The following is an 18,562-nucleotide window of genomic DNA, read 5'->3' as shown; positions in this document are numbered from 1 at the left end:
AACTTTTGCTTTGATTTTCTCCAAGAATTATGAATGGTTTGAGGAGCTATATCAAACATTGGAGAGGGTGTTTCATCCGCTGCGCCTCGATTTTTCAACCACTTCTCTGTGTTTAGATATCGGATGAAATACTCTTCCTCGTGTTTGATGTAATATATCAGAGGCTTTCATGAGCGCCTCGTTGCACTGGAGAAGCTTGATATCTTTGAGAGGGAGCAAATGCACTGAGTCAACTCGTATTCTGGTATCTATATCCGTTCACAGAGAAAAGGGAATGATCCAGGAGGCTATATATCACCCAATACACTCGCAAAATTTGTTTAATTCGTTTGTATCTTTTCTATTTACACTCTGCCCAACAGCAGGCTCAGATTTATTTACAACAGTACGTATAAAACACTCGACCTCGGAAACTTTTTGGTCTTTCCACGTCGTAACTGATTTGTTCTGTTCTTTTCTTATTATTTCTTCTTTTTCTTTCCACCCTTTTTCCCTCCCTTCTTTCCTTTTTTATCCCCTTCATCGTCTCCTGCAGCAGCCTTCGCTCGTTTCTTTCCCAGCGGTGTCTTCGCGTACCATGCCTAGGAGGAAATTTCTGAGTAAATAAACTGCGTTTTGATTGTCTCCATTCTGAATGGAGAATTTTAGAATTTTGGAGAAGTCAATTTTACCAAGAGCCTGTCAACAAGAGGGTACTCCCGTCTTGATACGAAAGCTTGTGCGCAAAGGGGGGAGGGGGGCACTGGATACGAAAAGCTTATGCGCAAAGGGGAGGTGGGGGTACTAGATACGAAAAGCTTGTGTGCAAAGGGGGGGAGGGGGGTACTGGATACGAAAAGCTTGTGCGCAAAGGGGGGAGGGGGGTACTGGATACGAAAAGCTTGTGCGCAAAGGGGGAAGGGGGGTACTGGATACGAAAAGCTTATGCGCAAAGGGGGGGGAGGGGGGTTCTGGATACGAAAAGTTTGTGCGTAAAGGGGGGAGGGGGGTTCTGGATAGGAAAAGCTTGTGCGCAAAGGGGGGGAGGGGGGTTCTGGATACGACAAGCTTGTGCGCAAACCTTACCTTGAAGGCTTCCTCCTCTTCTTTATAAATCGGGTCAATTCGAGCCAAAGGCGCCACAAACTCCACAGCTGACAACGGTCTTTTTGAAAGCTACATTACAAAAAAAAAAAACGTTAATGATTCGGACCATAGAAATGTACAGTGTATATGTTTCTGTTAAAGCGAATACAGTCAACGCCTTCGCAGGCACTGTTTGGTCTCGTCACGCAACGCCCTCTCTCCCGTTGGCGGGGAAAAGGGTGGGGGCGTTGCGTGACAAGACCAAACAGTGGCTGAATAGGAGACTAAAATTACAGGGCATAATGCAAAATCACACACACGATCTCACACACCTGTTGAATGCGTCTCTCCGTCAGAATTTGTTGAATTGCTTGTACCATGTGACCTGGAGTGTAGCCGTCGGTAATCTTGGCCAGTGAACTTGCATCTATCGCTTCAGTCACGCGTCCACCACATCGTGTGATCAGCATTTTCCAGAGCACTAAGAATAAAAAAATAAATAAATAAACAGCAAGTGCAAACTGTCAATTTTGGTTCATTTTTCATGTTATTTTGCTACTTAATATAGTTACGTTTCGTGTTTGATTAGCAATAAAAAATGACAAACTATGGTGGTTTTCATTCTTATATTCGAACATGATTTAGAAAGAAGTATGTTATACTTACAGAACCTCGAAGCATAGTCAGGTCTTGGTATCAGCAAAATCTTTTGGTATAATCCACAAAATGGTTTGATTTCGCCGTCTTTTAACAGTTAAGAAACACAACATCAAGACAGATGAATTAACGATGTTAAATCCTCAATTTTATGACAGGATTTGGCCTATACGTCTAAAACAACTAAGTGAAAAGGATACCAAAGGGCATTCGCGAGGTTCCAACAATCAGCACTCGATCCTCTCCTTTGAGGGTTTTCAAAATCTTAGGCAGATCCTTTTTAAGTCTCTTGGGGTCACTCTAAAAGAGAGAACGCGAACGAATATGGTTAAGACGAGGTCGTCAATGTTTGGCGTCCCCCCTCTTCCCCCGACTGCTTTGCGTTTTTATCTCTGCGCAGCTCTCACATTAACTAGCGAGGAGGAGGGTCTCTGGATCTTATGAAGGTCCTCAATCCATCTCACGAGAAAGCGTGATGTATATCGCGATAACACGTAAAGGATATCACTTTCAGGCTTCGCGTTTTATATTTGCGCACCTTTCACGTTGACTAGCGATGAGGGTCTCTGAACTTTACGAAGGTTCTCAATTTAAACGAGAAAGCGTAATGAATGTCGCCAGAATACGACAAGCAAAGGCTACAGTGGGACATCGCTCGAATGGCTTCGTTACCTTGTCGGTCTTGGGAACCTTCTTAACAAATGTTCTCTCGGCATCTCCAACGTACACGACTGAGGGTTGAAGCTGCCGGGCAACCTGATACAGAACAAAGCGGAAAGAAACAAATTGTTAAGAGAGGGGCGCCCTCTTACTGTAGGTTCGAATATCAGCCGCCGTACGGTAAATAGCCCGTGTGTCTCCTCTTCTCTCATTTTCTCTCTCCTGGAAGGGGGGGGGGGGCAAAACCCTCCTCCCCTCTCCCGGTCCCTCTCTTGGAGGGAGGGGACAGACCCCAAAGAGCAGAGGAAACTAAGTCATTTTCTGAAGCCTATTCGAAGATTTTTTGCGATCTCCAACAAAGCTGACAAAAAAAGTGGCATCTGAAAACTTCTTCGTTCGTTCAAAAAATATGAGGAGGTTTAGAGCATGATTGATGACAGCGTCATGTGTTTTTGAAAGGATGGCATGTGATACCTTAAACACCATATGAAGCATCATGGCCAATCCAGCCTTTCCTGGGTATTTTCCCGCGATATTCGCAGCGGTTAAGTCGAACATATTGGCCCCAGTCTCCGTACAGATACAATGCACCAACATTTTCTTCCCAACTCCACGCGGGCCCGCAATCAGAACTGACTTAACTAAAGGGGCTTTTTCATGCACAGCTTGAGATCCTGCAAATTAAAAAAAAAAAAAAAGATCAATTGTTACAGTATATATCTTCCCGACCTTTTTCGCCTCGAATTTAAGATAAGAATTTTGCAATTAGAACAGAAATTATCAGTAGCTGCTACATAGAAAGTCTTCGAAAGTCACAGAGACAAACAAATTTTTGTTGAAATACAGTACAATAAGAGTCTAAAGTCAGATGAAGTTAATTCACGTCTGCTTATTTTAAAACCATTCACTTCATGGGCAAAATTGTGTTTGTTTGTATGTTTAAACTACTCACTACGTTCCTAAATAATACTTAAGTTGAGTTGCCCAGTCACCTACCTAAGGGAAGTATGGCAAACTCAGTAATGACTCGTCTTACATCAGACAATGAAGGCATGGGCTCAATGTTAGCCTGACGGAGAGTTGTTCCAAGGTAACTAGAAGAGAAATTTGACACTCTTGATTCAAGTTCATAAATGGTACTGTGCGTCAATACCTAGACATGCTTGCATGGTAACTAATTTTTAGCGGAGTTGTTTTCACTTCAGTGTCGAAAGTTATTCAAGATCAGCTTTGCTCTACTGCGCTCTGAAATAGGTATTTGCTCTCACATTCACCTATGTTCTTTGACCGATAAGTTTCCTTTGCTTTTAGTTTAACGACGCTCATTTGAAATACACTCTTGGGTGATTTAAGCGGGACCCTATCTTGCATTGCCAAGCGCCTATTATGCGTAAATAAGCGAAAACGAACGGACGGCGCGTAAAATGGCTTGACAAAGTCCAACCACTGTTTTTTCCAGAGTATACCCACCTGTATTCTCCAGCAAAGTCCCTCAGATTAATCTTGGGAGGTCTTACTAAAATTCCTTCGTGGACCAATTCTTCATAAAGGGACTCTATTGTTCTTTATACATATAAAATAAAAGGATAACTTTTAAAAAATGTCAAAGTAAATACGGTTTGGAAGATAGATATGTCATCAATGCTGGGTCGGGAGGGTTATGGAGGAAAGGTTGGGGAAAAAAAGGAGACACAACAGGCAGTCACGAAGGATTGCGTGACATAAGCAGAATAAAGACTTCAAAGTCACAGAGGAGAGTTCTACAAAGGAATAGTCACAGATAGAGAGATTGTGTGACAGTGGAGTTATGGAGGAATGATGTGTCGAGAGTCACGAGGAAGGGAGGGACTTTAAAGAATTACATGGGTGGAAAATATTGAATGATTGAAAGATTACAACTTCTTAAGGTAAACCAGCGACTTGATTGAGGCAAAAGCCACTTCTTTTGACCTTTCCTTGACCAAAAACCTAAACTTCAATCAGGAGCATATATAAATTACAAAATAGTCAAGAAAGTGTATGAGGATTTAAAAAGAAACACACCTGTCAGCGGTCAAATCTTTCTCTTTCTTCTTTTTCTTTCCTTTCTTTCCACTTTTCTTTCCACTCTTCTTTTTTTTCTGGAGAAATATGAAGTAAAAAACGTCAATATATCAGCAGCTTTTGTTGAAAAATGCTCAAATAATTATCACTACAGACGCATAACCAAAAATAAAAATAAATCAGTGACTACTCACCTTTTTCCCACTTTTCTTGCCACTTTTCTTGCCTTTCTTTCCCTTCTTGCCCCCTTTATCTCTATCAACAGCCTGTAAATATCAAACAAACAGAACTGCTATCACAAGCATTTTTCCTTTTTACATCTTGACGTTCTTTTCTTCTCAAAAAGAATTAGCTAAGGTTTATTTCTTTTCACAACAATAAACATGCCCTTGAGTTAAGAAGTGTCTCTCTCAAGTATTTACCATTTTCAAGTTTTTCAGTTCTTGCCGCATAAGCTCATCAACTTGCTTTCGGATTTCCTCATCGACTTCAATCCTAAAAAAAGTCGGTAAAGAAAACAATTGATTTCTGCTGTAGTCTTTGGCTATCTCGACAACATGATTAAACAACAACGTGAGATCGCTATCATTTCCATGAGGTACAGTGTAGGTTCAGAGCCACCTTAACTTGCAACGACTGTGAACGTACTTCGTAGACTGATGCTTTTAAATTTGGCCAAAAAAAAAAATGAATCTCAACATGCTTGCATTGGATTTGTTTGGAACTGATAAATTAACCTTCAACTCCCAAGATCTGATTGTTAATTCTCTCCTCTAGCTACTACACATTTCCTTGTAAATTAGTTATGAGAATTTGGTGGTAGATCAAGACAACTTTAACCTTAAGGTCACCGTATTCTCATTACCTGTTTGCTGGATAGTATATGGATATTTTAGGGAGAATTTACACATTAATCACCTGTGGGAGTTGAAGGGTTAAGAAGATGTGTGATGCTATTTTCAAAGCACCAATGAAGCAACCGTTTATGGTTTTCTTGATCAGTGGTACTATGAATAGTTGAAAAAATAGTTTTAAAACCCTCCTATCTAAGCTAAAAAAGTGCAAAATGGCAAGCATATAGTGTACTTCCAGTAAGTTTTTACAAAACTCAATATTGAAATCCACCCTGAACTGAAGGGATTTCATTTCCTTTTACCTTTTAGCCTCTTTGATTAACTCTGCATCATGTTTCTGCTCAAAGTTGGTGGCCTCATCTCTGAACTGCCACACATCTAAACCAAAAAATTACCAGTCTGTCATGCGAGGCAATTTAATTTGATAGGGAAAATTATTGCCACCATAAAGAGTTTTTAAAGCTGATGTCTCAAGCGTTAGCCCTTCACTAAAGCCAATAGAGGAATTGTAGGTTGCATGCGGTTTATGGAGATGTAACTGTTACACAGTGGCCAGTGAGTCTCCTATATTAATGAGTAATTGGTTGTTGTAAATGTTGTAGTGAGGATGATCATGGCAAGAATGACACTCCTACACAAACACCTAAAAAAAAATCAAAATTGTAGTACTGACCTTTGTAAGTAGCAGCTGCTTCATTCACTGTTGGAACAAAGTTTGAAACCTGCATTTTTATACCCTCTTCTTCTTCCTTTGAAACAAAAATAAGCAAAAGCCCTATTAACCTTTTAATGCCCAAAAGTGATTAACATGTAACTTCTCCAAATAATATCTAAACATTATCCAGCACACAGGTAATGAGAATACTCAAACTTATCAGGTAGAAGTTGTTACCTTGATCTAACACCAAGTTTTCATAACTTACTTACAAGGAAATGTGTAGAAGCAAGAGGGGAGAATTAACAATCAGATCTTGGGAGTTACAAGGTTAATCCAATGGAGCTTACTGAATGTCAGTATTTGAGATATTCCCACAAGATAGGGAAGTTTCCTGAACATAGTTTATTCCCAAATATTTATAATTACGATGACTACATAGTACACAAATTTGATAACTAAAATTATAAAATAATTCAAATAGTACACGCACTCTGATTGGCCATAAAACCATTTTGCATGAGTGTATGTAAACACGGTTTTCGTTCCTCTTTCATTAGTTATTTTATGAAAGAAATCTAAAATAGTTTCCATGTTTACATAGCCTGATGTAAACACTTGGGAGGTTGGGAGAACACGAGATAAGCTGGAAACCACTCCACTTCGCGTCGTGGTTTCCTACGCTTATCTTGTGTTCTCCCAACCTCCCGCGTGTTTACATCAGGCTATGTAAACACGGAAACCATTTTACATTTCTTCATTAGTTTTCAAAATACTATGACAGTTTATCTCACCTCATCTCCTCCCTTTCCTTTTCCTTTGCCTTTCTTTCCTTTTTTGTCTTTTTTATCCTTTTTCTCTTTCTTCTCTTTCTTTCCCTTCTTTCCTTTTTTCTTCTTTCCCCCATCCTCATCCTGTGAGATACATTTTTACAAACATTACAAATCTATTTTGAGGTAAAAAGCTTTCGATTGTCATTTTCAAGAGCAATTGGAGGGCTCAGAGCAAGAACGATCCCTTGATACTTGTGGTGTTTCCAGCTGCTGTAATTTACAGTCACTTATAAAATTGTCAAAGCTCATGCCATGCCAAGACTTTGCTATACAAGCATATATTTCCGCTTTGAAACTCAAACTGAAGCTAATGCAATTTGAAAATGCAAAATATAGTAGTTTCATGGGTTACGGTGAAGTATGCTTATCTCGAACTCCTACTGACACTGAAACTTGAATTGCAGGTAAACATTTAACAAGTGAAGCATTTCCTAAAAACAGTGTTAAAAACCCTTCTTGGGTTTTCCTGGTAGGGAAAATTACTTTTCGGAATTCCACATGTTTTCTAGCCTCTGCTAGACTATCTGTTCATGCCACAAAATTCTACACTACAGGAAAAGCACTTAAATAAAGTGCGCTGTCTTTACCTTCTGTCCCTCCTCCTTCTCCATCTGGAAAAAAAAGAATGTTACATAATTTAGCAAAGTGAAGCTAAGGCCTTGATTGTGGCACATTCTGAAGTCTACAAAAACATCCTGTTCTGTGATCCAAGGGTGATATCACTGGTAAATGAAACACAGCCACTAACAACATCATTCCTTACACTTGACTCCTTAAAGGAAACCAGATGTGACAATTACCTCCAATGGATCTTTCTCCTTGAATATGGCAGCAGATCCTCCTTCATCGTCATCAGGGTAATCAGGGAACTTGCCTGTCTTGTCCCTGAAAAAAAAAATCAAGCAATGAGATAAAATGAACTGTTCAAAACAAACTGCACTAGTTTTCATCCAATGATTCATTTCACTCTTCAGATCATATCACACAAAAATGTACTAAAAACAGCACAATGCAGACTGTTAACAGAATCCTCACCCAAGAATAAGTATTTTTCAAGAATGATCTCAAAACAGAAAAGATAAGCTTTCACAATTTAAGGTGGAGAGATATGTCCAGAAATGCATGCTGTAATGAAAATGGCAAAAATTTGTCAGATCATTGAATCCGCCAAGCTGATTTTGCCTTGAAAAATTTGACTAAAAATTTGTTAAAATCATCAATCCGGTGAAACTGATTTTGCCTCGACAAATTTGACTAAAATTCAACAAAATCATCAAATTCATGAACATTCACTTGGTTTGATAAGATTTTGTCAAATCTGCCATTTTCATTACCTCGTGCATTTCTGGACATTAAAGTGAAGGTGGAGAACCTGGAGGTTAACAATAATCTCTAATGTCCATAGCCCCCTTTTTAGCAATGCTAAGGTAACTGTAAGTTGAGACAGGGTTACCAAACAAAGTTCAAACCAGTGCACAGCTGTTCCAAGAGTGAATAATACTTATATCCAGCAGAGGAGAGACTCTGCCTTGGTCATTCATGGGAGTTAAAGGGGAAAGTTTGTTGGGAGACCAACCTGCATTCAATAAACCATTGCCTAATCTGATCTTGCATGTTTTCTTTCATATCTGGTCCTTCAATCTCGCGAATCTTCTCCTTAATGGAAACAAGTGCCTAGGAAAGAAATCATTTTTGAAAATAGCTATCAAAAATTGTATTTCTCCTCAATCAAATTGTGCATGCATTTAGAGATGGATGGTTAAATACTGACAGAAATCACCGAAATGTAGCTGCACTCTGTACTGTGGGGTGCATGGCACTTTCTTCAATTATGAAGCCACAGTGACAAAGAGTCAAAGTCAAGAAATTCAAGTTTTATTTAAAGAATGGTTAGAAAGTTATAAAATCAACATGACGATGTATTTAAATCTTTGTCATTTTGTGATCATGCAACCTTACTTGTTGATATTCCCTCTCATGTTCTTCTTGAACAACTCTTCTGTGATCCTGAACATAGCAAACAAATAATCAACATAAAGTTTTAAAACAAGTTTTGAAGTTTTAAGAGGTTTTGTTAAATAAGGTGTTATCATCGATATGACCTGTTGGGCTGGACAGGAATAAATTTGTGTCTTGATCATGATGCACAGACCTTGCTGTCCAAGGTCCATACACCATGACCTCAAACCAAATATTTTCCTGTCTAACCCTCCCACTTAGTTGATAAGTACATTAAAGCATAACATGCACATCACTTTCAAATCTTAGTTTTTTAATAAATTTAAGTATAAGGTGATGTTTAGCCAGAGAATTCTCTGCTCTCCATAACCTATAAAGAACACCATGTGTTTTAAATGTTTATTATAGAAGCAAGTTTGGAAAGATTGGTAGATACTATACAACGTATTTGCCATGCTTTCGGCTCAACCAGGGCCAACCATCAATTAAAAATAAATTTAAGCAAATTGGAGCTTACAGTATTTATGTTGTTGTACTTCACATCTTATTGTTCAGTCACCTGTTTTTATTGTTAAATTACCTCTGTCTTCTTAGCTGAATACATGGGTGTGTCTTTCCAATCCTTTGGCTCAGGAGGAGAAGCCTGAAGAAGGATCAAATTATAAACAACTGTCAGAATACTTGTCAGAGGTAAAGACATTTAAGATGAAGAAGTTCCAATTTCATGGTTGAATAGTCTATCAACTGAGTCAATGAGATAATAAATTTAAAGTATTGTTCATTTTTCTAATTATTTACATGAAGACTAAGTCATTACAAAGACATGACCTGGCAGTAAGATGTGCCAAAACTTTGGTGCTTACCATTCCTACAAATATCAATTCTTCTTCTCTCATTTTTTTGGTCTTTCTTCTTTGTGAGTAACCTTTCCAAACCTGGATATTATGAGAGTTACATTAAAGATATTATTAAGCAGATCTAGAGTCTTCTGCAGGAAAGCCATCAAGGTTTTACAAAACAGACCATAGCAATAATTGTGGGATCATCTCAAAATCACAAAATCACAATTACAGCACCACGATCTAACAGACTGTTATATCCCTTTGATCCCTTAGAGTGAATAACATCTCATTTCTCCTAACAATATCAGCCCTGAATCAAACATTACGGTTACAAGAATGAAGGAAATGATCGTCAACTAAAGAGACTCTTAATTGTTGAACAAATTCTTATTATCAACACCCTTGGAAAGGTATGGAGAACAGAAAAGAGAATAAACACACTGGGCTGATTATTTACAGAAAGCTCAGCTGTTGTTTAACAAAACCGTGTTCTAAACTATCTGCAATTTCACTGAACCTTTTATCTGAACATTTATATTTGTGAACAGTGTCTATAGGGCTGAAGGCTAACAGTGGATAGACATTTATTTCTCAAATCAACCCTATTATAGAGATACCCTGTGGCCCACTGCTTGCATAAAACCGTGGTTTAGGTTAGACCTCCTGTAAATAACCAACCCACTGATGTTAAGATGTAAAGAGAAAATTCAAGCAGCTGAATGTTCTGTCAGGAATAATCATTGGTTTACAGCAAATGATAACTTCTCAATGAATTATATTGACCCTCTAACTCCCAAAAGTGATTAACATGTAACTTCTCCATATAATCTCCCTGCATTTTCCAGCAAAACAGGTGATGAGAACATTCAAACCTATCAGGCAGAATTCGCCATCCTGTTTGAACACCAAACTCTTGTAACTAATTTACAGGGAAATGTGTAGCAACCATAGGGGAGAATTAACACCTACATCTTGGGAGTAAAAGCGTAAAACTACATTAAATTAAATGCAATTAACTTTCAACTCTTCAGTTAATAACCTTTTGAATTTTTGTAGCTGCAATGTCAGGATCCATAGTTGGTGCTCCTCGCAGTTGTGCCTGACGTTCCCTCTCTTCTTGTTGTCTAAATCAGAATGACTAACTCAGCAATTAAATTTTATTAATCAGATGAGTTGACATCTGAGAGGTGGCTTAATTCTCATCTTGTGTTTCCAGGTCAAATCAAAATTTGGAGTGTTGATTTTTGAGGAAGGTTAAGAACAGTAGAAGTCAGTGAAAAACCCTTGGGAGTAAGGACAAGAAACAACAACAAACTTTATCAACCTGCTTGCAGTGTGATGCTAGGATTGGGAATTGAACCTTGACCAGTGGAAAGCAATCTTACAGAGGAGGATTTGGTGGTGACCAATGTTACACAGTGCAGATACATGATTGTATATAGACTAATAGTACACTAATTATTTCTCAAATTTTTGTTTTATTTAATTTTGCTCTGTTTTAAGGAAACAAAAATATAACAATATTTAAAAATGTTGTTTGAGAATGTCTCACTGAATGAGGAAATGGTCAGGTTCCAATAAAAACTGTGTCTAACCTGATTTCTCTCATGAACTTTGCTCTCAGTCTTCCTTGCCGAGCCCTCTCATGCACCTGGAAGAAGGTTCATTGTTTGCTTATTCTTGTAAAATAAAAGCAACACAAGTGTTTTTATGTTGATAATAAAAATTTGATCTGTTGTCTCACGACAAAGTCACTAGATGTAGATCATGACATTTTCAACAGCTTACTGCAAGTCTTCTTCAGGTGATGGGATTGACTGGTTCCAGCACAGCATTATGTGTCGTGGTGGTCTGCTGTGATTGGTGCATTATGTTATATTTCAGTCAAAAATTATTATAAGCAAAGACAAAGTTAACACAACAAAAGAACTGTTTAATAACAAACCTGAATAAGCCTGATGGCATCATCAAGAGTCATCTGTATTTCTTCCTTTTGCTGTGGGAAAAAAAGGATAAAATACAATTTAGGGAGAATTTTAAATATCATTATTAATGAATATATGATTTCATAGAACATAATTTATTTTGTTTGAAATTTTGCCTGTAACTCTTTCACTCCCAAAGGTGATCAACAAGTAACTTCTCCCTATAATATCTGTACATTATCCCCAAACAGGTAATGAGAATACTCAAAATGATCAAGTAGAAGTTGTTAATAAGGCTGATCTAACACCAAATTCTCATAACTAATTTACAAGGTAATGCTTAGCAGCTCAGGGAGAGAATTAAAAATCAGACCATGAGAGTTAATGGGTTCAATTACTTGCATTACTTGTAATTATCAATTGATTACTGGAATTTTGAGTTAAACTTTCTACTATTTATTGGAGAAAATTTCAAAACATACAAATGAAAAAAAATCAAAATAAACAGACTGAACTTACTGGTGTAGTTTCCTGAGGACCCATTTTTGCCAAGATGCTACCCAGCATTTTTTCTCTTTCTTGCAGAACTTTGGAATTCTCATATGTAAAGTATTTTGGAATTGGGATTTCTATATCATCCTTGAAAGTAAAGAAGGAAAAATTGTGGGAATTTTAATAATGGGGAGTCTTAAGGACTGCAAATAGAAGATGTAGTGGCCTGATGGTTGGTGCACTGGAATCTGAGTCTATAGAGGTCTGGGTACAAGACCAAGTTGCATCAATGTGTTGTGTTCTCATGCAAAATAATTTATTCCCATTCTGTTTTCTTCACTCAAGACCTGGTTGTTCAATGCTGGGTTAAGATAACCCAGGGTTAGTAAGAAATCTTATTTCAGATCTGAAAGCTTTAAAAGAAAATTCAGTTTGATTCTTTTTGTCTAAAATTTGATTATTGGATGCTCTAAAAAGAATGTAGAAAATGATCTAAAAAAGGCTCTTGAACAGAGAAATAAAGAAAATTGGATGTCAATTAACCTTGGGTTAGTGCTATTGGGCCTTTGAACAGCTGCCTTGGATTATAAATGGGTACCAGAAAATTGTCATGGAAGCTTGATGAAATATTAGGGGGAGGGGGACTTAGTAATGAATTAGCATCCCATCGAGGGGGTAACACTCCTAGCTGCCTCATGTCATGGAAACTGTCATATTGGCTGAATGGGCTACTTGGCTTGAGTACAGACTCCACCTCAGGGGGTGCAAAATTAACTTTCATATCAACAGTATTTTCAATTTATCATTGTGATCACAAAAATGGTCGAGTGCTTGTCAGGCCTGCATGGCCATTGGCTCAATGTAAAATTTAGCTTTACCATTAAAATTCCAACATATACTTTGTTCTGGTTTACAACTTAAACCATTTTAAGACTGTGATACTGTCAGTAATGATCAGCTGCAGCCAATACTTACAGGTGTAAGTTTCAGATCTGACAGCACATCATCAAAGTAGTGATATTCTGAGAATTCAAGCTGCACCATTTCATTCTTTAACTCAAGAATCCTGCAGTAAAATAAATGTTTGAATGAAAATCATTATTAGTATTATTATCAAAAGTCTGGGGCTGGGAACTGAGTATTCCAATCATTATGAATTTGCACAAAGTGCAGTTACCACTTTTTGCTTGTAATGAAAAAGAAAAATTACTGTCAGACAATTCAATGCATATAAAGTGCTGTGGTTCACCTTTTTTTGTTTTGTCCTCAAACAAGTTAGTCTACAAATATTTCCAAGATCTTTTTCAACAAACAAATATACCAATGATACTGGTATAAAATAACACTAAACCTGACATCTCCAGATGGTGAATGTCTAGTAAGTTACTGCAAGACTGAATAACTCTTTCGGTTACCTTCCCATGATACCATCAAGCAAATGACGCAACACCCGTCTCTTTTGGGGATGAACCACCTGATAGGAGAAAATATACAAAAGCACACTATAAATCTATACCACATTGATATCTTGAGGCTGAGGAAGAGTTCCCTCCCCCCCTTCCCTCCCTTCTCTCCCCCTAATTTAAAAAATAGTCAATCAAATATAAATTTCACAATTGTAGGTCAGCATAGTGTGCATACATTTGTGAGTGCAAATCACCTGATCATAGCATTCTTCAATCCTTCTGAATATTTGAATATATTTGATATACATCACAGCAAACATCTGAAATGCTGCAATACGGTCCTGTTGAATGAATTCCAAAAGAAAAAATTAAGGATGACATTCAGAGCAGGAGGAGTAAACCATTTAATTTCTTGTGTTTTGCTTTGCAATGCACCATAAGAAATATACAACATTTTACAACCCCAGTGTTTATGTGCTCTCTAAACATTTTGTTTTACCACGTTTTTGTTGTCGTCACCCTTGTGGTTTGCATAAGACTATTGAAAATATTACTTACTAAAGTACACAACACCTACAATTGACCTCGAAAAAATAGTTTGACTTGTGATACAGTAAAAATATATATGATAAATATGAAAATCTTGGTACCTTTTCTGGTTTGGCCGGTTCTGATGGAAGCTCAACCTCCAGCAGATCAAGAATCCCTCCCTGGGATTCAACCCACTGTTTTCCATAATAACTAAACAAGAACAGAAAAGATAGAGACAATCATTTAACTGCTTCATCTAAATCAGTAAAATGAGCACAAGAATCAAACACAATTTTATTTTTAATAGACCTTAGTGCATACATGAATATTCTGACCAGAAAAATTGAAAATAAATGAGGTTTTATATGGAATCACTTAATTAAAAACACTCTGGTGTTCTCCCTAAGTTGCAACTCTCAGATCAAGAAGTTGTCCGCCAATTTGCGAGAGTAACTCTTCACAAAAAAGTAAAAAACAATACGGACAGCTTTCATCCACTTTCCTATGATCTATTTCGTATCTTTGATGGATCGTAAACTTTGTTTTGAGAACTTCTGCATGGATCTAGCTATAAACAACTCGTAAGAAACGTACTTTGCAATTTGCGACCTTACAAGTTTGTTTGTGATACAAAATCCATAGATAACTCCTGAATGTGGCCCAAACTTTAAACAAAATTATCTAAGGACTCTACCTGTGTGACATGGTTGGAACTTTTCTTTACATATGTGGAGATCTTCGCTGTAATCAAAGAAGAAAACGAACTTCAGGCTTCAATCGCCATATTTTATTACGCGCAAATTACCATGGAAACCATAGTATGCATCTTGCGCATAATTTATTATGGGAGATAACGCTGACAGATACTTTTGCGATTCGCTTAAGCACAGAACATGCTATTCGATAATTGATTTATTCCTTTCATAATTAGGATTACATTGATTGTAACTAAGGTGTGTGGAAGGGGCTGTAATAATGTTCACCCAAGACGGCACCCCAACATCGGGAGAACTTGAACAGTTCGCTAAGGAATTTAAACAACGAAGAATCAAACTTCGTTTCTCGCAGACTGAGGTGGGCTTAGCGCTTGGATATCTTTACGGAAACGTGTTTAGCCAGACTACAATCTGCCGTTTCGAGGCCTTACAGCTGAGTTTTAAAAACATGTGTAAGCTTAAGCCTCTGTTGATGAGGTGGCTCGAAGAAGCAGATACTGACAGGCCTTTTAGAAGCGAGAGCGAGAAGTTGGAAGCTAAGCGAAAACGAAAGAAGAGAACAGCGATTGAGGTTTCCGTTAAAAGTGTCTTGGAGAACGAGTTTTGCGCAAACCCAAAACCATCTGCTAGTGAAATAGGCATTCTGGCCACAAATCTCGGCATCGATAAAGAGGTTATTCGAGTGTGGTTCTGCAACAGACGACAGAAAGAAAAAAGGTTAACTTTGAAAGAAACCAAAGAACACGGAAAACCATGTAGTGGTGAACAATTTGAGGAGGAAGCACCGCATGATCTTGATGATATGACATCTTTAGCATAATTGCTGGTGTTTAAATTGCACATCTGTGATGCATTTTTGTCTGTTACTAAGTTTTAACAGAAGTACCAGCGTATTTCAAATATTGTTGCCCTTCTTTGTTCGTTTTTACACCTACTCTATCTAGCTTTCACTTTAAACATGATTTAATATGTTTAAATAAATAAATAAATAAATAAATATTTAAATAACACTACAGAATGTCACCGTGTGAATAGAAGAGGATCTCAGTTATATCTGTACGGAAAATCAAGAATGTTATGTGCGAGAAATTTTAAACTGGATGACCGTTCTTCCTTTTGATGATAAGTATATTTAATCAAGATCAAGGTATCTTTTTAATTTCAGTTCAATACATAAACGAAAGAGAGACAGCTTAGGACGGAATTTCAACATATAAGTAAACGAAAGGGACGAAAATATTATTTTTGTTGGAGTAAAATAACTACTAGTAAGCACAGTCAAAAGTCATTTCTGCTCAGGAAGCTCAAACGTATCGTCGACACCCTGGTGACACCAACTGGTGACACCCAAGAATGGTTTCGAATCAGACCACGTGCAAAAAAAAGACTGCCACAGACAGTCATTACGCTAACTTTTTTTGTCTGACATCTCGGTAATTGCCACTCAGGAAAAAAAAAGATTAAATATTTTTCGGAAAAAAAGCAATGGCCTGATCAGAAGAAAATTTTGCAATTTTTAGTTCGAGAACAGTGCGGCAGTAGCAGAGGAATCTTCGCTACTGTAATCTGAGTTTAGCTATCCCGATGTTCTTATCTTATCTAATGTGTCACGTAACACTCACCGTGTTCTTCGCCGTTGACAGTCAGACAGCATGGTGGAATCAGAGAACGCAAGCGTCGCCACCGATGCAAATGACACTTTGGAGAAAGACGTAGAGTATCTTTTGGACCGAAGTAACTTAAAAAAACATAGAGAAGCTTTTATCCGCTGTGGAGCCGTGAGAGTGAAGGATTTTCTTGACTTAGGAGACGACAAGCTAGCGGAGATAGGTCTCAACCAAATGGAAGTTCAAAATCTTAGAGGAAATCTTCATGAAATCCAAGCAGAATTGAAGGAAGGAAACAGCAATTACGATGGTAATTAGGCTTTCTCTTTAGCAAACGAATGTGATATTTAGATTTTGGCAAGGTATAGTCAACTTCATTAAATACACAACTCGATAAGCAGTCTTTTCGATTAGCAGTCCGCCATTTTGAGAACGGATCGAAAATGGCGCCAATTACATTGTTTATCTTTTTCTTAAGGGAATCGAATGTCATTGATTTCCGCACCATGCGATGCTTGAAATATTTGTCTGTAAATTCAAAGCAGACGACACGATTTTCCGAAGTAAAACTTATTTTTTATAGAATCACGCAAATCGTAGACCACGCTTTTTGCCTTTAAAACCCTTGAAACATGTTGCTTTAAGAGGGCTTTCGTTTCTGCGTTGTAATTCTAGTTTCTTCATTGAAATGTCGGTTGTCTGTTGCTTCAAAAGGAACACAGAAATCGTTCGATTAGTTTTAAAAATAGTCAGTGTGGTATGGGGTGGCTGAAATATTATGAATATAGCTGCGATGGGTTAAAGAGCTCACAGAATGTTTCCAGCTCTATTATCTACTGCTTCAGTCAATCAACACTTACACTCGACATCGCTTGATGGCAAAACATCAACATTAAGGAAATAGTAGCATTATTTAAACTTATTAATCTTTTCATGCACACATAAAAAAAATTTCATTACAATTACCACCTTGGCGAAGTGACTGGCAGACAGCCAAAACGCTAAGTGAGATTTAACTAAGATTTACAAAACATCAGATGGCCGGAAGTTTGTTATTTTTGATAAGTTAGAGGAATCGAAGAAGAGCAGCCATTTCCAAAATAATGTGTCAATGAAAGAGTGAGCACTAAGTAACGTTGAAGAGCCCTCCAGATCCCAAATCTAACCCTTGAAGCACTCCATAGGTAACAAAACCTTGACTCTGTAACAGAAGTGTAGTTCTAGTTGTTCATTATATCACAACAGTACTATTGATGTAATCCTTCATTGCCTACTGGGGACCATGTGCTTTAAAGAGATACGTCATTTTGTATCTTTTGTGTAGCCTACACATTGTCATTAAAAGCCAAGTTTGTAGTTATTAAGGCAATATGATATAAAATGTTACAAACTAAGTTTTTGTTCTCTGAGCCCAAAGATTGGAGTGTTAGATCTATGAGACAGTAAATTTATTGCAACTTTCAACTCTTATTTCAGAAAGATCAGTGGATAACACAGAGTTTAGTTTGCAAGATGAAGATGCTCCAACATCAGTTGATTTAGAAGAGTTTGCAAGGGAATTTAAACAGCGACGAATCAAGCTGCATTTCACTCAAGCTGATGTTGGCCTTGCTTTGGGGAAAATGTATGGCAGCATGTTTAGCCAGACTCACATCTGTCGCTTTGAGGCTCTGCAATTGAGTTTTAAGAACATGTGTAAACTCAAGCCGTTGCTGATGAGGTGGTTGGAAGAGGCTGATAATGACAGAAGTTCTGGAAGTAATTGCAATCCTCTGGAAACTCAGGGAAGGAAGCGAAAGAAGAGAACATCCATTGATGTCACTGTCAAAAGTGTACTGGAAAAACACTTTTCTTCCAATCCCAAACCATCTTCACAAGAAGTCGAAGGGCTTGCAGAAAACCTTGGAATCGATAAGGAAGTTGTGCGAGTGTGGTTCTGCAACAGAAGGCAGAAAGAAAAGCGCTTAAGTGCAGCAGCCACAGGAGAAGACGAAGGCCAACAAGTTGAATCACAGTGACTCACTTTCATCTCAAAGTGTATTGTTATCCCTCAGCCATCTTTAACATATCATCAATAGTTATATCATACATCATAGAACTGCACAAAAACTTCTCATAGTTTTTTTTTTCAGCTGTATGTTTGCTTGTTTCCTTTAGTCCACTAAATGAACGATGACTTGTTCTGAAAAGTAAGTTTGTATTCTGATTTTCACCAAGTTGAAATTTCGTGTTTATATTATAATTTAGATAAACCACCATATCCTAATTGTACTTTTGTCAACATTGATATATTAAATAAAATTTCATACTCAAAAAA

General features: G+C 37.6%; 3 protein-coding genes across 3 annotated transcripts; 2 read left to right on the top strand and 1 right to left on the bottom strand.

Moving 5' to 3' along the window:
• Nucleotides 1-302: 302 nt before the first annotated feature.
• On the bottom strand, nucleotides 303-14,737 carry LOC113677219 (dynein regulatory complex subunit 11). Its single transcript, XM_027193987.2, has 30 exons — nucleotides 14,617-14,737; nucleotides 14,042-14,132; nucleotides 13,646-13,732; nucleotides 13,401-13,459; nucleotides 12,961-13,051; nucleotides 12,013-12,132; nucleotides 11,514-11,564; nucleotides 11,164-11,219; nucleotides 10,608-10,692; nucleotides 9,590-9,661; nucleotides 9,307-9,369; nucleotides 8,727-8,774; nucleotides 8,344-8,441; nucleotides 7,568-7,652; nucleotides 7,355-7,378; nucleotides 6,729-6,848; nucleotides 5,953-6,028; nucleotides 5,582-5,657; nucleotides 4,848-4,920; nucleotides 4,620-4,691; nucleotides 4,426-4,502; nucleotides 3,853-3,945; nucleotides 3,379-3,476; nucleotides 2,857-3,056; nucleotides 2,395-2,478; nucleotides 1,923-2,022; nucleotides 1,732-1,809; nucleotides 1,398-1,546; nucleotides 1,066-1,155; nucleotides 303-581 (listed from the first exon to the last, which is right to left on the bottom strand). The coding sequence occupies exons 1-30, from the start codon at nucleotides 14,625-14,627 to the stop codon at nucleotides 462-464; spliced, it is 2,547 nt and encodes an 848-aa protein (XP_027049788.2). The 5' UTR covers nucleotides 14,628-14,737; the 3' UTR covers nucleotides 303-461.
• A 46-nt stretch (nucleotides 14,738-14,783) lies between these two features.
• LOC113677258 (POU domain, class 3, transcription factor 4) lies at nucleotides 14,784-15,650 on the top strand. Its single transcript, XM_027194043.2, has one exon. The coding sequence runs from the start codon at nucleotides 14,898-14,900 to the stop codon at nucleotides 15,456-15,458; it is 561 nt and encodes a 186-aa protein (XP_027049844.2). The 5' UTR covers nucleotides 14,784-14,897; the 3' UTR covers nucleotides 15,459-15,650.
• A 593-nt stretch (nucleotides 15,651-16,243) lies between these two features.
• LOC113677210 (POU domain, class 3, transcription factor 3-A) lies at nucleotides 16,244-18,562 on the top strand. Its single transcript, XM_027193979.2, has 2 exons — nucleotides 16,244-16,555; nucleotides 17,722-18,562. Exons 1-2 carry the CDS (start codon nucleotides 16,291-16,293, stop codon nucleotides 18,261-18,263), a joined length of 807 nt encoding a protein of 268 aa, XP_027049780.2. The 5' UTR covers nucleotides 16,244-16,290; the 3' UTR covers nucleotides 18,264-18,562.

The sequence above is a fragment of the Pocillopora damicornis genome, chromosome 5 (assembly GCF_964200805.1).
Source record: "Pocillopora damicornis chromosome 5, jaPocDami1.2, whole genome shotgun sequence".
NCBI classification, from domain to species: Eukaryota; Metazoa; Cnidaria; class Anthozoa; order Scleractinia; family Pocilloporidae; genus Pocillopora; species Pocillopora damicornis.
The sequence above is the reverse complement of the archived record's forward strand: the minus strand, read 5'-3'. Positions and strand labels throughout refer to the sequence as shown.